The sequence below is a fragment of the Nerophis ophidion genome, linkage group LG24 (genome assembly GCF_033978795.1).
Source record: "Nerophis ophidion isolate RoL-2023_Sa linkage group LG24, RoL_Noph_v1.0, whole genome shotgun sequence".
Classification (NCBI taxonomy): domain Eukaryota; kingdom Metazoa; phylum Chordata; class Actinopteri; order Syngnathiformes; family Syngnathidae; genus Nerophis; species Nerophis ophidion.
In genome coordinates this window covers 38,278,956-38,301,998 of record NC_084634.1, presented here as the reverse complement: position 1 = coordinate 38,301,998, position 23,043 = coordinate 38,278,956, and the positions used below count along the sequence as shown (strand labels likewise).

Here is a 23,043-nt window from a genome sequence, read left to right as displayed (position 1 = left end):
GTTGGCATTTTTTCCCATAACTTGAGTTGATTTATTTTGGAAAACCTTGTTACATTGTTTAATGCATCCAGCGGGGCATCACAACAAAATGAGGCATAATAATGTGTTCATTCCACCACTGTATGTATCGGTATCGGTTGGTATCGGAATCTGTAATTAAGAGTCGGACAATATCGGAATAGCGGCAAAAACCTATTATCGGACATCGCTAATATATACTGTATATTCTCACTACTTTTTTCCGACGCTTTGAACCCTGCAGCCTATGAAGCGGTGCAGCTAATTTATGGATTTTTCTTCGCTAACGGCCCTAATGTTAAGTATACAACAAATATTTTTTCAAATAACACCGACAGACATGCTAAAAAGCGTTTGTTATTCTTTGTACTATGGCGCCATCTCTTGGACGAGTTGGCTCACTGTAGGTACTGCAGGTTGAAAATGTACTGCCTGTTTCGCTCCTTGGACCGGAAGTATTCATCCATAGCGTTCTGCTCAAAGGGATTCTTCATTCATCTTTCCAAGCAACTGTTGTAAGTTTTACAGTAAAACAATTTGTACTTACTAAACTGTCCCATATGCGATGTTTGCAGGAGTATTTTCATGCATACTTGTACGTGCTATTGCAATGTAATCAAGCAAGCGTTGTTAGCATTAGAGAATATGCTAACATGTTTACAAGTGTTCATATTAATGCCGTTTTTTTGTTATTGTTTCAGTTTCTTAAATTCACCAAAGGTCACCGTGGGTTTATTGAGTCTGTCTAGCTGATTGGAGAGCGAGCTTCGGCTGCTATCGGGTCCATGACGATGACTTCTGTTTTGTTTGATCCGCCGTTTTACTGCCGTGTGACATGCACCGTTTGGAAACAATTAAGGTATGCGTGTGAACATTTGCAAAATGTTACCTTTCTCGTAGAAAAAAAATGCCCTATGCTTGTGTTGTTTTCAGCTGTAGGAATCGTTGAAACACGCCCGGCGACCCCAAAAGGGATAAGCAGTGGGAAATGGATGGATGGATGGGTTTCTTCACACTACTTCGAGAGGTAATCAAAAAGGGCAGCCGAGTGCAAGATTTTACAAAACAATGACGAGAAAGCAGCAGGAGTGCGTGAGTTTGCAGTGGGTGGCATAACTCTGTTGGTCGAGAGGCTGTCCCAGCAACTTGAGGGTTCTAGGTTCGATTCCCGCTTCCGCCATCCTAGTCACTGCCGTTGTGTCCTTGGGCAAGACACTTTACCCACCTTCTCCCAGTGCCACCCACACTGCTTTAAATGTAACTTTGATATTGGCTTTCACTATGTAAAAGCGCTTTGAGTCACTAAAGAAAAAGTGCTATATCAATATAATTCACTTCAAATTATGTTTTCCTGCACCAAACCAGCCGTCTCTGCATCTGTCACGACTCGAACTTGGACGTGGATTGTTTTCCCGAGGTGCCAAGCGAATGGAATGTAAACGGCGTGAAGGTAGAGACATTTCTTTTTATTTTACACTAACAAACTACAAAAAAGGAAGCAAACAAAAGGCGCGCACAATGGCTGAGAACAAATTTGACTAATGAAAAACAAGAGACTAGCACAAAGGAAATTAACTATGACTATAAACAAAAACTTAGTTGACATGGAACTGTGAACGGGACATTGATCATTGCAAGGTGCTTAGCAGGTGGTAGACGTGGGAAGGAGGTGATGTTGCCAGGCTGATTACCTGGTAACTGTGGCTTAAATAATACTATGGTTATTTAAAACAGGTGCATGATATGGGGACAGGTGAAAACTTATGGGTTGGCATGGAAACAGAGCAAACAAGGAAGTGCAAAAGCAGGAAACAATGGAGTCTTAAGCAAAACAGAACATAAGTAAACAAAACATAATCACAAGACATGACAGCATCGTCACCAACATTTTTTTTTTTTTTTATGAAATTAACGTTTATGACAATATTATTCCAAAACACAATATAGAATGTGAGACATAACAGGATAATGCATACATTTATCATTTGTTTTCAAGACGCTTACAAAGCAAGTGGGACCCCAAAAATGTATTGTGGGACCCCATTTTTATGACTTGGTGGTGGGCAGCACGGTGTCGCAGGGATTAGTACATATGCCTCACAATACGAAGGTCCTGAGTTCAATCCCGGGCTCGGGATCTTTCTGTGTGGAGTTTTCATGTTCTCCCCTTGACTGCGTTGGTTCCCTCCTGGTACTCCGGCTTCCTCCCACCTCCAAAGACATGCACCTGGAGATAGGCCCCTCCCACCTCCAAAGACATGCACCTGGAGATAGGTTGATTGGCAACACTAAATGGTCCCTAGTGTGTGAATGTTGTCTGTCTATCTGTGTTGACCCTGTGATGAGGTGGCCACTTGTCCACGGTGTACACCGCCTTCTGCCCGAATGCAGCTGAGATAGGCTCCAGCATCCCCCGCAAACCTGAAAGGGACAAGCGGTAGAAACGGATGGATGGGGTGCCTGGGACCCCATTTAAAAAATTCCTATCGCCAACACTAATGGACTATTAGTTAATTGTTTATTGAATGGATCCCCATTAGCTGACGCCAAAGCGACTAGTCGTCCTCCTGGGTTCCATATAGGAGCATACAAAGAATACATGCATTACCAAACAAACAATGGAATAATACAACATAAGATAAAAAAGCTAGTTAAACCCAGTATGAAAAATTCACGTCATGTGGGCAGCTGCAATAAGTGTATCTACAAAGCTGTCTTGAATGACAATTTACTTTGTTAGAGATTAATGTGAGATGGCAACCCATTCCAGAAGAATATACATCTATACATGACTGCATGTTTGAGGGATTGGTCCTGGGAGCAGGAAGTGCCAAATAGCCATTGCTGGCATTCCTAGTGTCATGAATATGTGTTAGTTGATTTTAAAAACTGTTTGTAAAAGTAATCTGGTGATTGATCTAACATGATAGTTCTAAGAAACACAAGGAGACTCCAATGCAAGTTGCAGTTTGTTCAGGTCAGACTTAGTCGTAGCGGACCATATTATAGGACAGTAATGAAGATGACAGAAAACCAAGGACTGTATGACTTGACCCATTGTTGAGGATGTCAAGAAGGTGGAGCACTTCCTGACCATGGCTAAGCCTCTTCACATTTTCATTAAAATACCATCAGTATGATGGGACCATGACAGTAGACTGTCTAATAGCACACCAAGCAGTTTGGCTTTTTTGACCTGCTCAATAGGTGTATCTGATACTGAAATATGAAGCTGAGGGTCATCAACAAGCATCTGCCTGGATCCAAAAAGAATGCTTTTTGTTTTGTCAACATTCACAATCATTTTCCCAGCGTGACACTCTCTCCAGGTCCTGATTTAAGTTGTTTTCTAGGTCGTTTAAGGTAGAGGCAGTACAGTACAGAGTTGAGTCATCGGCATAGATAGATAGATAGATAGATAGATAGATACTGTAGATAGATAGATAGATAGATAGATAGATATATAGATAGATAGATAGATAGATAGATAGATAGATAGATAGATGGATAGATAGATAGAGATATAGATGGATAGATAGATAGATAGATAGATAGATAGATAGATAGATAGATAGATAGATAAATAGATAGATAGATAGATAGATAGTACTTTATTGATTCCTTCAGGAGAGTTCCTTTGGGAAAATTACAAATTCCAGCAGCAGTGTACAGAGTTGAGATCAATTTAAAAAGTAAATAATGGGGGTATAAATGGAAACAAAATAGAGAAATATATTAATGAAAAATAAAAAGCAACAATGGGAATAAAAATATAACAGTAAAATAAGAATACCGTATTTCCTTGAATTATATAGTATAGTATGCGCCTGCCTAGAATTACTGCCGGGTCAAACTCGTTTCGCAAAACAATTAGCGCATGCTTAGCGTTACCGCCGGCTCAGGATTAACGCCGGGTCAAACTCGTTTCACAAAATATTATTTTTATAATTGCATTCCTAGAATTTCCGCCGGGTCAAACTCGTCACATCACGAGTGACACTTCACCTGTCATCATTTTCAAAATAGAGGAGGCCGATTTCAATCATTTGAAATCGCATAAAGGGAAGAATATTAAGAGCTATTCAGTAGGATTTAAGGTCCAAGCTATTGAATATGCTAAAAAGAACAGTAAGCAGCTATGTTTTATTAATATACCGTAGCTGCGTGTGTCAAATATGTGGCATTAAGTGACTCCTGCCTCCTGGTGGTAGAGGGCGCTAGTGATCCTTCTTGCGACTATTTGGCTGCAGAAGAAGTGACAACAAGCTGCAAGAGTGAGCAGCGATTGTTTATTTTTTCCTCTCGCTTGCACTTTTAACATGGAGGATTACATATCTAAAATAAAACAGTTTTCTATGCTGGACTTTCAATCGAAGCAGGAGGTAATAAAGGAAGATCTCCATCGAGACAGAGAGACTTTTAAAAACTGAAGAAAGATAAGGAAGACTTCTATAAACAAGTTATCGATGCTTTTGATCAGGAGCTGCTGCGCATGGACTTCATTTAGAAGGAAAGGTAAGACTATAATAACGTTTTTTTTTATTAAATGTGCTTTTCATGATGGTATCTTTACATCACACTCACATTTATAAGCGCAGGCCTAAATTTACCGCATGCCTTATGTAAGCGCCAGAGTGAGAGGAAGTTTTAAAATAATTAGCGCATGCTTGCCTTTACCGAATGCCTTTGGTAAACGCCAGAGTGAGAAGAGGTGTTAAATTAGTTAACGCCCCGGCGGCAATTCAAGGAAATACGGTATAATAAGAGAAACTAGGCAGTAGTGACCATGTTATGAAAACATAACCATATTGGTGTTTGTTGTAACACAGGGAAGATCATTAGTAAAAATAATAAAAAGTAAAGGACTTTGGTGGGTGTGGCCTGCAGACCTGTAGCGAAGTGGGGTGTGGCAAAACCGGCTACGAGATTAGAGACAGGTGCGTAGATGACACGGCTGAGAGTTTTTGTCTAATCACCTGTCGCTCTCTCTCGCTCTCGTTTAGCATCCGCTTGCTTCTAGCTCCTTCTCTCTCCGTCTCTTTCCCCGGCGTTTACGGCCGCTGCCCTTTTATAAAGTGCGAGAGGAGATTTAAATCGTGCAAAGCTGGGCGACCCACGCACCTGATAATGTTTGCGGGGTTGATTCTGGCGCGCCCAGCCTCGTTGCTTGCTCGCAGTCCACGGCTGCTCGCCGCCATCTTGAGCTGGGCTCCGGCGTGCCCTGCCTTGCTGTCGGACTGCCGGCCACACCATCTTGAGCTCGGCTACGGTGTACCCTGCCTCGCTGCCGGCTCCGCCTCTCCACAAGGACCTAAACAGCTTCCTTGAGGCACGCCGCAGTAATTGTACTTCAGATAGGCTACCATTAGAACACACTCTCTGTGATCTTCCTGATAGATAGCTCAACATCCAAGAAAGTGCATGCAAAGCAGCAGCAGGCGGCTGTGGCCCGCGGGCCGGTTCTAATACTAATCAAATATCATCCCCAGGGCCATAGATCACGCCGGATCCGGCCCGCGGGCCCTTGATTTTGACATCCCTGCTCTAGTCCTTCTAACCTTGTCTGAAAATGTAATACACAAGAAAACTGCAAAACGATTAGCAGCCTGAACTGCCGCAGTAATTCAGTGTGAGTAGCGCTGAGCTGTGATTTAGCATATTTAGTCACAATACATTCATTTACTTCTCACTTGATGACAAAAACACTGTCATGCGCGTCATTAGCACTGCAGGCTCTCCATGGCGGGAACATAACATGGCGGGAACAAAGCAAACGGAGTACACTATGCATGCCAAAATGTTACTTTTTTATGGTTTAGGTTTACAGTCACAACACGCTACATCACAATTTCCAGTTTATTTTTACAACATGTCCGGAAAAAAGTAGGAAGAAGCTGAGCTCCAATTATAGCAACTACTAACACTTTTGTTCAGTTCCTGTTCTCAACTTGTGCACACTCCAGTAAATAGTTAAATTAGAGATAAATCTCTTAAGGTCTTGGTCAAATTGGGGTGACCCCAGGATGCAGAGACGGGAGACAAGGTGGAATTACAAAAATGAAAACATTTAATTAGAGAAATTGGATAACCAAGGGAGATGGGGCAGAAGTGCGCGCCATGTAACCTGGACAAAATAGGTTCCTCAGTGATCGGCAGGAGAAAAGACCAGGGCGCACTGAGCAGGGCAAGAGTCCAACAAAAGAATCCCCTTTACCTCAGGGAGGCTAGGAAACAAACACAGAAGAGGTTAGGGAATTCAGGACTAAGTAGCGACAACGTACCATGCCTGGTGAGGTGAAACAGGCGCAGGCACGAGAGAGGTTCAGGATACATTAAACGGCTAGGCCAATCTGTCAGTGACGAGCCTAAATGCCGGCGGGCTAATTGCGAGCAGTTTCTGCCTCAAGGTCCGCCCCTTGCCGAGGACGACTCACTGAACACACAGGTGCAGACAAAGGAGAAGGTAGGATACAGAGGAAAAAAACAAAATCATCAATAATTTATCACTTTAATGTTGGTGACGTGCAATGAAGTTCATACCTGGTGAGGCACAGACATATTTTTTTAACTTTAAAATTATGTGTAAAGATAGTTGTAAAGAACATAAGGAGACTATAATGCATCTTTTGTTCAACAAGTTGCAGTTTGTTCAGGTCAGACTTAGTCGTAGCGGACCATATTATAGGACAGTAATGAAGATGACAGAAAACCAAGGACTGTATGACTTGACCCATTGTTGAGGATGTCAAGGAGGTGGAGCACTTCCTGACCGTGGCGAAACCTCTTCCCATTTTCATTAAAATACCATCAATATGATGGTATTTTAATTTTAATTTAATTTTAGGATTGGCAGACCGGCTGGTGGTTCCTCTCTTTAAGAAGGGAAACTTGAGGGTGTGTTCCAACTATTGTGGGATTACTCTCCTCAGCCTTCCCGGTAAGGTCTATTCAGGTGTACTGGAGAGGAGGCTACGCCGGATAGTTAAACCTTGGATCCAGGAGGAACAATGTGGTTTTCGTCCTGGTCGTGGAACGGTAGACCAGCTCTATACTCTCAACCAGTCTACATGTGCTTTGTGGACTTGGACAAAGCATTCCACCGTGTCCCTTGGGAAGTCCTGTGGGGAATGCTCAGAGAATATGGGGTATCGGACTGTCTGATTGTAGTGGTCCGCTCCCTGTATGGTCAGTGTCAGAGCTTGGTCTGCATTGCCGGCAGTAAGTCAGACACGTTTCCAGTGAGGGTTGGACTCCGCCAAGGCTGTCCTTTTTCACCCATTCTGTTCATGACTTTTATGGACAGAATTTCTAGTCGCAGTCAGGGCGTTGAGGGGATCCGGTTTGGTGGCTGCAGGATTAGGTCTCTGCTTTTTGCAGATGATTTGGTCCTGATGGCTTCATCTGACCGGGACCTTCAGCTCTCACTGGATTGGTTCGCAGCCGAGTGTGAAGCGACTGGGATGAGAATCAGCACCTCCAAGTCTGAGTCCATGGTTTTCACCCGGAAAAGGGTGCCATTCCTAATTTTGCGTCATCATTCTTTTTGATATTTGGTATATCGCGGTGGCAGAGGGGTTAGTGCGTCTGCATCACAATACGAAGGTCCTGCAGTCCTGGGTTCAAATCCAGGCTCGGGATCTTTCTGTGTGGAGTTTGCATGTTCTCCCCATGAATGCGTGGGTTCCCTCCGGGTACTCCGGCTTCCTCCCACTTCCAAAGACATGCACCTGGGGATAGGTTGATTGGCAACACTAAATTGGCCCTAGTGTGTGAATGTGAGTGGGAATGTTGTCTGTCTATCTGTGTTGGCCCTGCGATGAGGTGGCGACTTGTCCAGGGTGTACCCCGCCTTCCGCCCGATTGTAGCTGAGATAGGCGCCAGCGCCCCCCGCGACCCCGAAAGGGAATAAGCGGTAGAAAATGGATGGATGGATGGATATATATATATATATATATATATATATATGTATATATATATGTATATATATATATATATATGTGTATATATATGTATATGTAAATGGATGGATGGATGGATATTTGGTACAATGAAAGGCCTGACTGAATGTCGCTGATAAATGTGCTTAAAGGACGGAAATATACACTCATGTTTTATATAGAGATGTCCGATAATATAAGACTGCCGATATTATCGGCCGATAAATGCTTTAAAATGTGATATCGGAAATTATCGGTATCGGTTTCAAAAAGTAAAATTTATGACTTTTTAAAACGCCGCTGTACGGAGTGGTACACGGACGTCGGGAGAAGTAAAGAGCGCCAATAAACCTTAATTCACATAATATCTACGGCTTTTCACACACACAAGTGAATGCAATGCATACTTGGTCAACAGCCATACAGGTCACACTGAGGGTGGCCGTATAAATAACTAACACTGTTACAAATATGCGCCACACGGAACCCACACCAAACAAGAATGACAAACATATTTCGGGAGAACACCCGCATCGTAACACAACAGAACAAATACCCAGAACCCCTTGCAGCACTATCTCTTCCGGGACGCTACAATATACACCCCTTGCTACCCCACCTCAACCTCCCCATGCTCTCTCAGCGAGAGCATGTCCCAAATTCCAAGCTGCTGTTTTGAGGCATGTTAAAAAAAATGCACTTTGTGACTTCAATAATAAATATGGCAGTGCCATGTTGGCATTTTTTCCATAACTTGAGTTGATTTATTTTTGAAAACCTTGTTACATTGTTTAATGCATCCAGCGGGGCATCACAACAAAATTAGCCATAATAATGTGTTCATTCCACCACTGTATATATATCGGTATCGGTTGGTATCGGAATCGGTAATTAAGAGTTGGACAATATCGGATATGGGCAAAAAACCCATTATCGGATACCTCTAGTTTTATATGTTAGCAACATTGGCAGCTTTGACCTCTTTAGCCATTTCATTTTACCAGCCTTGCCTTTCTTTACACCCCACTCAGCAATAAATCCGTCCCGTGTTGTGATATAAAGGAGCCTCCGCTCTCAATAATGAGAAGGAGCAGGCAGTCCGCTGCCGTGGACAATGCGGTCAACAGAACAGCAGTTGACGTCATCGAGGAACGGGAGAAACATTTATGAAACATTCAGCAATCTGCGAGCTGCTGGAGTGGCGCCACATGCTGTGATTGCGGATGTCTCGATAAGCACTTCACAGTTCACGATGCAGAAATTATCAGTGGGGAAAAAATCAGCATCGACCTCGTTACTGATGCGTACTTAAGAGCCATGTGTCATTTAGCGGGGACGCTGCTAGGGATGAGCAATAAAGTTTTGATTGTTGCAAGATATCAATGTTTTCACAACAGCTTGCAGAGAGTCATCTCACCACACTGAGTGTGTGTGTGACTATCAGTGGTACTTTAACTTTAACTTTGAAGGAAGGGGCATCATGGGAAACTTAAAGTTGACCATTGTTACTGATTCGTTTTTTTGTTGCTCTCATGGCACCTTTTTCTGGTGGAAGGCCTGGAAAAACCTGCAAAGCCCGATACAGGGGCTCAGAAACAGCACGAAATGTTGAAAAAGTACGCATACTCAATTAAAAGTAGGCCTAATAATATCACAATATTACGGCTTCAATTAGGCAATATCATTGCTCATTTTGGCATTGTGTATCCATTTTCCCGGGAGACTCACGAATTTCAGTGCCCCTCCAGAAAATCATTCTTCTGAATTTCTGCCAATTTCCACCCGGACAACAATATTGGGGGCGTGCCTTTAGCGTCCTCTCTCACCTATGTTATCCATAGCTTTATCTATAACCCATAAAGTAGGCAGGCACAGAGCTATTTGTCAGCGTGTGTTTATTCCAGCCGGCACATTAGTACATTGACACACAACATCCGGAATCCCACCATGCATTGCTTCAAAACCACGGCAAGTAGTAATGTCCAAAAAACATAACGGAGACGAAGCAGAAGAACGAAGAACATTAATGGCGACGACGAGTAAGAAGAAGAAGTACGCCTGTAAGTTCGAAAAATTATTGGAAAAAAATTAATTTCAGTTTATCCAGGACAGTTCGAAGGAGAAGAGGTATGCTACTTGCAAATTTTGTAGATCAGACTTCTCCATTGAACACGGTGGTTGAACGGATATACTCATTCATGAATGGATAATTTATGTGTATATATACTTTGTATATATATATATATATATATACATATATGTATATGTATATATATATATATAAAATACTTGAAAATAATGTGTATCCCATTGTATATATACTATAGATGTGAAGTGAATTATATTTATATAGCGCTTTTCTCTAGTGACTCAAAGTGCTTTACATAGTGAAACCCAATATCTAAGTTACATTTAAACCAGTGTGGGTGGCACTGGGAGCAGGTAGGTAAAGTGTCTTGCCCAAGGACACAATGGCAGTGACTAGGATGGCGGAAGCGGGAATCGAACCTGCAACCCTCAAGTTGCTGGCACGGCCACTCTACCAACCGAGCTATGCCGCCCGTTTAACAATATCACTCACCACTTACCTGTGTATGAAAAGTGCTATATAAATAAAGTTTGATTTGACTTGGGGCGGTACGGTGGAAGAGGGGTGAGTGCTTCTGCCTCACAATACGAAGGTCCTAAGTTGGGATCTTTCTGTGCGTAGTTTATATATTCTCTCCGTGACTGCGCGGGTCCTCTCCGGGTACTCTGGCTTCCTCCCACCTTCAAAGACATGCACCTAGGGATAGGCCCCTCCCACCTCCAAAGACATGCACCTGGGGATAGGCCCCTCCCACCTCCAAAGACATGCACCTGGGGATAGGTTGATTGGCAACACTAAATGGTGCCTAGTGTGTGAATGTTGTCTGTCTATCTGTGTTGGCCCTGTGATGAGGTGGCCACTTGTCCAGGGTGTACATGCCTTCCGCCCGATTGCAGCTGAGATAGGCTCCAGCACCCCCCGCGACCCCAAAAGGGACAAGCTGTAGAAAATGGATGGATGGATGTCTTTTGTACTATTGGTCGTATTGATATCTGTCTTGAGTAAAGCTTGTTTAATACATGTGGCCCTAAATTTGACCAGTAGAGGGCGACAACTCTACACCTTAGGTTTAACTGTGATGAGTCACATACAGTGTGCAATGTTTGGTGTCCAGGGTGTACACTGCCTCCCACCCCAAAGCAGCTGAGATAGGCTCCAGCAACCCCCCACCCCCCGCGACCCCAAAAGGGATAAGCGGTAGAAAATGGATGGATGGATGGTGTGAAATTTCTATATGTGTAAAAATGTGCAGTGTATTGTGTGAATATATTAAGAATAAACCTATTTTATTCATGTAACATACACAGCAAACATTCCATCCATCCATCCATTTTCCCACCGCTTGTGAACATTATTTATGTAAAATACACAATGGATGTTATATCTTTATGTTTATTTTATTTCTATACTGTCAGACTTACAAACATAAATGAAGGTAGAAGTGTAAAGAAATAAAACTGAGGAATGAAAATAATGCAAAAGAAGGAACATCAATCCTCAACAAAACTTGTGAGCTTCTGTTTCTTCATGCTTTTAACTCGCAGCAATATGTTTTCACCGTAATTTTCGGACTTTAAGGCGCACTTAAAATCGTTCCATTTTCTGAAAACTCGATAGTGCACCTGATAACTCGGTGCGCCTGATGTACGGAATAATTCTGGTTTTGCTTACCGACCTCGAAGTTATTTTATTTGGTACATGGTGAAATGATAAATGTGACCGGTAGATGGCAGTCATACATGAGAGATACGTGTGGACTGCAATATGATGGCAGTCACACATAAGAGATACATTGAGACTAGAGATATCCGATAATGGCATTTTTACCGATATCCGATATTTAATGGGATTAATTACCGATACCGGTATCAACCGATACAGATATACACAGTCGTGGAATGAACACAATATTGTGCCTAATTTTGTTGTGATGCTCTGCTGGATGCATTAAACAATGTAACAAGGTTTTCCAAAATAAATCAACTCAAGTTATGGAAAAATAATGCCAACATGGCACTGCCATGTTTATTATTGAAGTCACAAAGTGCATTATTTTTTTTAACATGCCTCAAAACAGCAGCTTGGAATTTGGGACATGGTCTCCCTGAGCATGGTGGGCGGGGTTGGTGGTAGCGGGGGGGGGTGTATAATGTAGCGTCCTGGAAAAATTAGTGCTGCAAGGGGTTCTGGGTATTTGTTCTGTTGTGTTACGGTGTGGATGTTCTCCCCAAATGTGTTTGTCATTCTTGTTTGGTGTGGGTTCACAGTGTGGCCCATATTTGTAACAGTGTTAAAGTTGTTTATACTGCCACCCTCAGTGTGACCTGTATGGCTGTTGACCAAGTATGCATTGCATTCACTTGTGTGCGTGAGAAGCTATAGATAATGTTGGACAAAGGCAATGCCTTTAAGGATTATTGATGTTCTGTTACTCTCTCTACGTCCGTGTACACAGCGGCGTGTTAAAGAATCATGAATTTTACTTGATGGAACCGATATCGATAAACATGAAACCAATACAGATAATTTACATTTTAAAGCATTTATTGGCCCATAATATCGGTATTCCGATATTATCGGACATCCCTAATTTAGACTGCAATATGAAATTTAGTTCTTATTTGTACTGTAAAGTTCAAATTTGAATGACAGTAAAAAGGAAGTCTAAGTCTAATATGACTCAAATAAACAACACTAAAATTGTATATGTTCCATTGAAAATATAAAACATTCGTCACGGTGCTCAAAAATCTTATCAAAATGTATTAGTACAACTTTGGTAAGCTATGAGGTCGCACCTCTTGATGTATTGTACTGTGCTTCAACATACCAGTATCATTGTGGTGTATGTATAAGGTAAGATATATTATTGGGCATTTTGTTTCACGATATTATGCAAAATAACTTTTTTTACCTTCTAGTACCTGCTCATCTTTGTTTGGGATCTGCATAAGTCCTGAAAATTTGCGCACACCTGCCTTTGTAGTCAGTGCCGACACCGTAGTCGATAAGCTTCTTCTTCTTCTTATAAGACATTCATCTTCCTCTGTTGCCATTTCTAATATAAAGTAGTGTAAAGTTCTTACTTATATCCGTCAGTAAACTCGCCATGAAAGTGCTAAAACATACCGGTGTAGTGAGTAATTATTCATCCAAGGAACTTTAGTTATTAGAGTGTTCCGGTCGGACAAGTTTTTTACGCGACACATTTCAATCAATCAATCAATGTTTATTTATATAGCCCTAAATCAAAAATCTCTCAAAGGACTGTACAAACCATTACGACTACGACATCCTCGGAAGAACCCACAAAAGGGCAAGGAAAACTCACACCTAGTGGGCAGGGAGAATTCACATCCAGTGGGACGCCAGTGACAATGCTGACTATGAGAAACCTTGGAGAGGACCTCAGATGTGGGCAACCCCCCCCCCCTCTAGGGGACCGAAAGCAATGGATGTGGAGTGGGTCTAACATGATACTGTGAAAGTTCAATCCATAGTGGCTCCAACACAGCCGCGAGAGTTCAGTTCAAAGCGGATCCAAGACAGCAGCGAGAGTCCCATCCACAGGAAACCATCCTAAGCGGAGGCGGATCAGCAGCGTAGAGATGTCCCCAACCGATACACAGGCGAGCGGTCCATCCTGGGTCTCGACTGGACAGCCAGTGCTTCATCCATGGTCATAGGGGGGGACATAGGAGAAAAAAGAAAAGAAGCGGCAGATCAACTGGTCTAAAAAGGAGGTCTATTTAAAGGCTAGAGTATACAGATGAGTTTTAAGATGAGACTTAAATGCTTTTACTGAGGTAGCATCTCGAACTGTTACCGGGAGGGCATTCCAGAGTACTGGAGCCCGAACGGAAAACGCTCTATAGCTCGCAGACTTTTTTTGGGGATTTAGGAATCACTAATAAGTCGATGTCTTTTGAACGCAGATTTCTTGCCGGGACATATGGTACAATACAATCTGCAAGATAGGATGGAGCTAGACTGTGAAGTATTTTATACCTAAGTAGTAGAACCTTAAAGTCACATCTTAAGTGCACATTTCCGGTGTTGTTGTTTCTGGATGAGGAAATTAATAAGACCACCCACAAAACGGCATTCTCAAGCCGGCTGGAGGTGTGGCCTCAGGGCGCACCTGAGGCTGATTGCCTCATCAGCCTCTCTAGTTGAGGGGTTGCAGCTGAGTGACACTGGTGTCGTCCACGCTTTCCCACATCAGCTCCACTGGCTCCTGTATGACTAACTACACTCCGGAGTCTCCCCTGCATCGGTGCTGCTTCTCCTCACCTCCAGCCGGACTTCTCCACTTAGGTTATTTTGTGTCTTTTTGATATTCCTTAGTTGTTATGGTAATTGTTTTTCGGTGTCATCTCCACTAGTTAACTGCTAAACAATCTATGGCTGCAAAAACCTCCTAATTCCGCTCTCTGCCTTCCGCTTCTGCACCTGGGGTTCACGCATTTACCAGAACCTAACAGGTTTAATATCTTGTGCCTGCTGGGAAATATGAGTTTAGAGAATGTGAAAAAACTATGCCCAAAATCATAACTGCTGTCTTCATCTAAAACGTCAAACACATTTAGGAACACACATTAAGGCGAGTTGAGTTCATGAAAGGTGTCACTGCATTTGACACAATTAATCAAAATATTTGAATCCAAAAACTAGAACAATATGGCATCAGAGTCTTAAACTGGATAAGAAGTTATTTAACGAACAGGATATAATAAATTAAGCTAGGGCGGGTGCCGGCAACCCGAGGCTCTAGAGCCGCATCATTAGCGCCGTCCTAGTGGCTCTCTGGAGCTTTTTCAAAAATGGAAAAAAATTAGGGGGAAAAATTACATATTTTGTTTTAATATGGTTTCTGCAGGAGGACAAACCTGACACGAACTTCCCAAATTGTTATAAAGCACACTGTTTATATTAAACATGCTTCACTGATTCGAGTATTTGGCGAGCGCCGTTTTGTCCTACTAATTTTGGCGGTCCTTGAACTCACCGTAGTTTGTTTACATCAGGGGTGTCCAAAGTGCGGCCCGCGGGTCATTTTTTTAACGGTCCCACGGCAAATTTTAAAAATACAATTGAAAAAAATTTCAAACATAAAAAGTGATATCTCTTTGTCTATCTATGTTGGCCCTGCAATGAGGTGGCGACTTGTCTAGGGTGTAGCCCGCCTTCCGCCCGATTGTAGCTGAGATAGGCGCCAGTGCCCCCACGCAACCCCAAAAATGGAATAAGCGGTAGAAAATGGATGGAAAAGTTATATAAAAGAGCAAACAGGTGAAATGTAAGAAGAAAATGTTGCAATGCTTTAATAACATGAAGCTGCCATGCAGGCTGTTTCTTTCTTTAAAAAATAATAATGAATCAAAATCAATATCATTTTGAATTATTGACATATTCAAGGCTCCAATTACGTCATATTAAATATTCCACTTTGGGATATTTTTGGGGGAAAATGTTGCATATTTTGTGTTTTGCCATATAAAAAACTGAGTTGTTTTTTTTAAAGAAGGGCTTAAAACAAACAAAAATAAACAACAATAACACTTAAAATTGATGGATATATCGGAAGTTGATCACGAGATTATTGTGCTAAAAGTAAACAGTAAAAAAAAGTATAATTAATTTTTTAACACTTTAATGAGTAGGACACTTTAGGATCCCCAATTATTTTAGTGTGATTTGTTTTTAAGTGTCATTGCTCAAAAAATAATGAATCAAAATCCAAAATTAAGGCTCCAATTATTATATAATCTCAAATAATCCAGCTAAAAAAGTTATTGGGTGAAAATATGGCATATTTTTTGTTTTTTCAATTTTTTTTTCCTAATGTTGATCTAGAGATTGAAAACTTTAATAATAATTCAAATAATAATACTGAATAATGACACACTTTTAATATATTTTTTAACCAAAACCCTTTGGGGTCCCCAGGATCTTAACTGACTGGAGGCCTAAATGTATATTTTTTATACATATATTGGCCCCTGCTTGCTTTAATTTTTCAGTGTGCAGCCCTCAGTGGAAAAAGTTTGGACACCCCTGGTTTACATGTAAGACTTTCTCCGACTTTCTCTGGAACTTTTTCAAAAATGTATGAAAAATGGAAAAAAATGAGGGGAAAATATTTTTTTTGTTTTAATATGGTTTCTGTAGGAGGACAAAAATAACACAAACCTCCCCAATTGTTATAAAGCACACTGTTTGTATTAAACATGCTTCACTAATTTGAGTATTTGGCAAGCGCTATTTTGTCCTTTCTCCAACTTTCTCGGACGTGTTTTATGCCACTTCTTTTTCTGTCTCATTTTGTGCTTGAATGCACAAAGTTGAGTTTTGTTGATGTTATTGAGTTGTGTGGAGTGCTAATCAGACATATTTGGTGACTGCATGACTGCAAGCTAATCGATGCTAACATGCTATTTAGGCTAGCTGTATGTACATATTGCATCATTATGCCTCATTTGTAGCTATATTTGAGCTCATTTAGTTTCCTTTTAAGTCCTCTTAATTCAATTTATATCTCATGACACACTGTCTGTATGTAATATGGCTTTTAATTTTTTGCGGCTCAAGACAGATTTTTTTTTTTGTGTTTTTGGTCCAATATGACTCATTCAACTGAGCTAGGGGAACACACATCTACAACGCTAAATATATCCTGTGGTGTACCTCCAGGATTCAATACTAGGACCTAAATAATTCAATCTCTATACAAATGACATTTGTAAAGTTACAAAATATTTAAATTAGTATTATTTGCGGATGACACAACTGTGCTTTGTTCAGGTGAGAACACACAGAAGTTAATACAAATAATAACAAGAAATGAACAAATTCAAAAGATGGTTTGACAAAAACAGACTGAATCTTTGAATCCCCATAAAAAACAAAATAATGTTACTTAGTAAAAGTAGAAGACAAAGTCAAACACAAATACAAATAGACGGAATATAAATGAAATACACATACATACTGTGATGAGGTGGCAACTTGTCCAGGGTGTACCCCGCCTTCCGTCCGATTGTAGCTGAGATAGGCACCAGCGCCCCCCGCAACCCCAAAAGGAAATAAGCGGTAGAAATGGATGGATGGATATACATACATATATATGTGTGTGTGTATATATATATATATATATATATATATATGTATATATGTAAATGTGTACATATATATATATATATATATATGAATGTGTGTGTGCATATATATATACATATATATACACACACATATATATAATATATACATATATGTATATGTTTGTGTGTATGTATATATGTATAGTTGTGTATACGTGTGTATATATATATGTGTGTGTATATATAATGTATATATGTATGTAAATATATGTGTTTATAATGTATGTATATATATTATGTATATATGCATGTATGTATGTATATATGCATGTATGTATATATATGTGTGTGTATATATGTATGTAGGTATATATATATATGTATGTATGTGTATATATATGTATGCATGTGTATGTATATATATAATGTATGTGTATGTATATATATATATATATATATATATATATATATATATATATATATATATATATATATATAATGTATATATATATATATAGATATAAAATTTATATATGCGTGGGTGTGATTACTTTGCATGCAGTTGGCTTTTGGCCCCTGGCCAAATATTTTTAGCCCACTGCGGCTCCCCAGTCAAAAAGGTTGGACTCCCCTGCTTTAGAGACATAAATGAGGTCATGAGTGTTCAACTATTTTTCAATTATTTATCATGCCAAGGCAGAATTTCAGCCTGTGCAGGTGTACCCAATAATGTGACCAGTTAGGACACGTAATTGTATAATTGGGTTTCGAAGCAAACAAAACAGCCTGGAGAGTGCTAAACTTGTATTATTGCGCCACCATGTGGCTTCAAACAAGTTCCAGTGCAAGTGGACATCTCTCTGAGGTTCTCTAGTCATTCACAAACAAAGCAGGATTTAAAGATGGAGTCTTGGTACATGGGTATGGTTATGGGCTATTAAATGGTGATGGCATTGGCAGTGTCTTCCAGGTCAAGTATGTTGCCAACCCAAATAGGCAGAACTAACAGCTTGGAGCCATAATAGGATAAACACACAACATGCACCCACTCACCTGGACCCTTGTTAGCCATATACTGTAGACTACTGCATATTGGATTATTCTGCCTGCACCAGGGTTTACTTGTGGGCTTAAAATATAAGAATATACAGTATGCACACACAACCACATGAAATGACAGGATACTGGTTTGTATTTAAAATATCCACAGTCATTTTTTGTCTAAACAACACATGTATACAGTATATATTTGACGTATAACAGTTATAGTTAAAGGTCTGGAACAGCTTCTCCTCCTGAAATTAAAAAAATATATATTTATTTGTCGGATTATAACACTTTTGTTTAAGTGATCTAATCTTTCTAAATATCCATATACAATATTAGTATGAATATGTGCATCACCACAGTTCTATGGAGTTGGAAAATTTGCAGTGCACACAACAAAATACTTTTGGAATGCTTTAAAACGCTTGAAACTATAAATGCTAACCGGGGCGGTATAGCTCGGTTGGTAGAGTGGCCGTCCCAGCAACTTGAGGGTTGCAGGTTCGATTCCCACTTCCGCCATCCTAGTCACTGCCGTTGTGTCCTTGGGCAAGACACTTTACCCACCTGCTCCCAGTGCCACCCACACTGGTTTAACCTTCCTCTTGTGTTAGCTTTCTGTTACCATCTCTTATTTTAACGGGTCGATTTTGACCCATGTCTTAAATCAGCTGTAAAATACACTAAAAACGATTATCTATCATCCAATTTGTTTCTCTTCTCTTGGTTACCTTGTTAGGCTTCCTTATCCATGAAAATATTAGTTTTAATATTTTTGGTGTGGGCCATTGGGCCTTTTTTTTTTCAGTACACCCCTCAATTTCAATTTAAAAAATGGTAAAATGAACCTCAAGAGAATAGTATAAATGAATTAAAAGGTTTTTTTGTTACCTGATTATTGCTAAGGGGTATTAGAACACATCTCTTAAATAAATTAGTTTTTAATTTTTTTTTTTTTTTTTTCATTTTAATAATTTTATACGGAATTGACCTCTCATGTCTGAACATGCCTGTCTTTGTTTGTTTTTGTACTGGATAACAAGGTCAAATGAGAAAGCTCACATGATTGGGAGAAGAGCTGGCTGTCTATATTTTCAGTTTTGACTCTAATTGCTTGATAATCGTATTTTTAAAACTGGGTCGAAACCGAGCCTAACAACACCAAGGTGATAATTTCAACCACAGCATTTTAGAATTTAGTGAAAAACAAAAAAAAATGTTTTGTTTTGTTGAAATAGAGGTTCCTGACAAAGTCAAAAAAGCTTTGATGCAAAAAAAGAAATATATGTGGTTGTTTTATGCATTTAGAAACTAAAACGAAGGTTAAATGGAACTTAGATGTTGGGTTTCGCTATGTAAAGCGCTTTGAGTCACTAGAGAAAAAGCGCTATATAAATATCACTCACAAAGAAAAAGTAAACATATATACAATTATTATTCAAACATTATGATTTAACAAAGGCAATTATTAATTATTTGGACCAAAAGTGTCCCGTTGTAGATTGTCACTGAAAGCATCAAAACTATGAATGAACACATGTGGAGTTATGTACTTAACAGAAAAAAGGTGAAATAACTGAAAACATGTTTTATAAACTAGTTTCTTCAAAATAGCCACCCTTTGCTCTGATTACTTTTTTGCGCACTCTTGGCATTCTCTCCATGAGTTTCAGGCACACCTGTGAAGTGAGAACCATTTCAGGTGACTACCTCTTCAAGCTCATGGAGAGAATGCCAAAGCAGTAACCAGAGCAAAGGGTGGCTATTTTGAAGAAACTAGAATATAAAACATGTTTTCAGTTATTTCACCTTTTTTGTTAAGTACATAACTCCACATGTGTACATTCATAGTTTTGATGTGACAATCTACAAATAAAGAAAACACATTAAATAAGAAGGTGTGTTTCTACCCACAGGCCGTCAGGGTTGTGAATGCTAAATTATGAATGTTAGCTCCCCCGGCTACCCCCCCCCCCCCCCCCCCTTTTTTTTTTTTTACTTTTATCTTTTGAACAAAAGACAACAACCATGACCACCCCCCTAACTGTGAACCATCACTGTAGACACTTTTCACCTTTGAGCACTAAAGACACTTTTAACTGCTGCTGTGAGCCAATGTCACCTCCATATTTATACTGTGGACTGTGAATCAGAATGTGCTATAATGTTATGTTACTCACTGTGCCTTGTGTATAACATTTTTATTTGTATTTTAGCTATGTAGTATGTGACTTGTTGGAGGATGGACTAGCAAAGTAAAATTTTCATTGTACGGCAAACTGTCTAACTGTGCGTATGACAAACAATCTAGAATTTGGAACCTTTCTCAGTCTTTTTTGCCACTTGTGCCAGCCTTTTTTGAAACATGTTGCAGGCATGAAATTCCAAATGAGCTAATATTTGCAAAAAATATAAAGTTTACCGGTTCGAATGTTAAATATCTTGTCTTTGCAGTCTATTCAATTGAATATAGGTTGAAATTCAGATGCTTTAATGTAATAACGGAAATTATCGGTATTGGTTTCAAAATTATCGGTATCATAAAGTAAACTTTATTACTTTTTAAAACGCTGCTGTGTACACGGACGTAGGGAGAAGTACAGAGCGCCAAAAAACCTTAAAGGCACTGCCTTTGCGTGCCGGCCCAACCACATAATATCTACGGCTTTTCACACACACAGGTCACACTGAGGGTGGCCGTATAAACAACTAACACTGTTGCAAATATGCGCCACAGTGTGAACCAACACCAAACAAGAATGACAAACACATTTCTGGAGAACATCCGCACCGTAACACAACATAAACACAACAGAACCAATACCCAGATCCCTTGCAGCACTAACTCTTTCGCAAAGCTACAATATACACCCCCCCGACCCAACCCCGCATACCTCAACCTCCTCATGCTCTCTCAAGGGAGAGAATGTCCCGAATACAGAGCTGCTGTTTTGAGGCATGTTAAAACAAATAATGCACTTTGTGACTTCAATAATAAATATGGCAGTGCCATGTTGGCATTTTTTTCCATAACTTGAGTTGATTTATTTTGGAAAACCTTGTTACATTGTTTAATGCATCCAGCGGGGCATCACAACAAAATGAGACGTAATAAAATGTTCATTCCACGACTGTATACATCGGTATCGGTTGATATTGGTATTGGTAATTAAGAGTTGGACAATATCGGAATATCGGCAAAAAAGCCATTATCAGACATATCTATTGAAAAGGGTTTGCAAATCATTGTATTCTGTTTTTATTTACCATTTACAGTAAGTGCCAACTAAACTGGTTTTGGGTTTTGTAATTATTATATATTATATCAATTATAATGATATTTATTGCAAGGCACACTTGCAGTAAATATCATATATACTGGATATTAAGGCTGCGAATCTTTGGGTGTCCCATGATTCGATTCAATATTGATTCTTGGGGTCACGATTCGATAATATATCTATTTTTTTTTGATTCAACGCGATTCTCGATTCAAAAACGATATTTTTCCGATTCAAAACGATTCTGTATTCATTCAATACATAGGATTTCAGCAGGATCTACCCCAGTCTGCTCACAGGCTAGCAGAGTAGTAGACTTCTTCTAAAAAAGCTTTTATAATTGTAAAGGACAATGATTTATCAACTGATTGCAATAATGTAAATTTGTTTTAACTATTAAACAAACCAAAAATATGACTTATTTTATCTTTGTGTAAACATTGGACACAGTGTGTTGTCGAGCTTATGAGATGCCATGCAAGTGTAAGCCACTGTGACACTATTGTTCTTTTTTATTATTTTTATAAATGTCTAATGATAATGTCAATGGGGGACTTTTAATCACTGCTATGCTGAAATGATAACTAATATTGATACTGTTGATAATATTCATTTTTGTTTCACTACTTTTGGTTTGTTCTGTGTCATGTTTGTGTCTTCTCTCAATTGCTCTATTTATTGCAGTTCTGAGTTTTGCGCGGTCAGGTTTTGTTTTGGAATTGGATTGCATTGTTATGGTATTGCTGTGTAGTGGTTTGTTGGATTGCTAAAAAAAGAAATCGATTTTTTTATAAAAATGAGAATTTATTCTGAATCGCATAATGTATTCGATTCGTATCCGAATCGATTTTTTCCCACACCCCTACTGGATATACTCTTAAAAAATTTTTTTAAGGCTAGAAGTGTTTTTAAAAGTATATCCAGGGCTGGACTTTAAAACAGCCAAAGATAGAATCTTAGCTAAAACCCAGGGAATGTTTTGCCTTATGCGCTCATGCATTATTTTAACATCCGTCTTGCTCCTTCCGAATCCTCTTACAGGTGGATTATGGGACTAAGATGTCTAGCGAAAGTAAAGCGAGGCGACACACACACACACACACGTAGAGAAGGCGAGTGATACGCAGAAGAAAAGAGCCGTGTACCATGGAGACAACCCCTCACCCAAAGGCAGGCCAGCGTTGGGGTTGGAGATCGTCCGCCACGGAGGTCAGTGAACATTCCGCTTGACTGCCGCTCTGCTGCACAAAGTGACGTCGCTTCTGTCGCTGTAGGCCGAGTCAGCAGAGCCTCACCTGCAGAAGTCCATCGCTAAGAGGACGGGGGAGCGCTAGCCAGCATCTATGACCAACCCTAACTTCCCCCTGTGGGGGCGGTGCTCGGCGCTCTGTGCCCTCACGGTGCTCCTGTCTGTGGCCGGAGCCGAGCAGCTCAACGCCACCGCTCCGCGCAATGGCGGGGGCGCCCAGTGTGGCGAGTACACCAACCAGGTAAGGACACCAGGCCTTACAGTATGAGGGTTATAGGAACGCTTGAACAGAACCGAGCATTTCTGGCCCTAAACAAGTGT

General features: G+C 40.2%; 1 protein-coding gene and 1 long non-coding RNA gene across 5 annotated transcripts in view; both read left to right on the top strand.

Moving 5' to 3' along the window:
• Window positions 1-356: 356 nt before the first annotated feature.
• Window positions 357-1,047, top strand: LOC133542155 (uncharacterized). The gene is made up of 3 exons (XR_009804073.1): window positions 357-533; window positions 720-877; window positions 952-1,047. It is a non-coding gene; the product is annotated as an uncharacterized LOC133542155 (long non-coding RNA).
• Window positions 1,048-1,407: 360 nt separating this feature from the next.
• Window positions 1,408-23,043, top strand: part of si:ch211-203k16.3 (fibrinogen-like protein 1) — a 61,509-nt gene continuing 39,873 nt past the window's right edge. For 2 of the 4 annotated variants that reach the window (XM_061886137.1, XM_061886135.1), the window contains exons 1-3: window positions 14,213-14,362; window positions 22,515-22,682; window positions 22,748-22,963. In XM_061886137.1, the coding sequence (XP_061742121.1) occupies window positions 22,817-22,963 (147 nt within the window). In that variant the 5' untranslated portion in view covers window positions 14,213-14,362; window positions 22,515-22,682; window positions 22,748-22,816. Of the gene's footprint in view, window positions 1,469-14,212; window positions 14,363-22,514; window positions 22,683-22,747; window positions 22,964-23,043 lie in introns of those variants that run through there. The other 2 variants (XM_061886136.1, XM_061886138.1) reach the window with 2 other exon arrangements.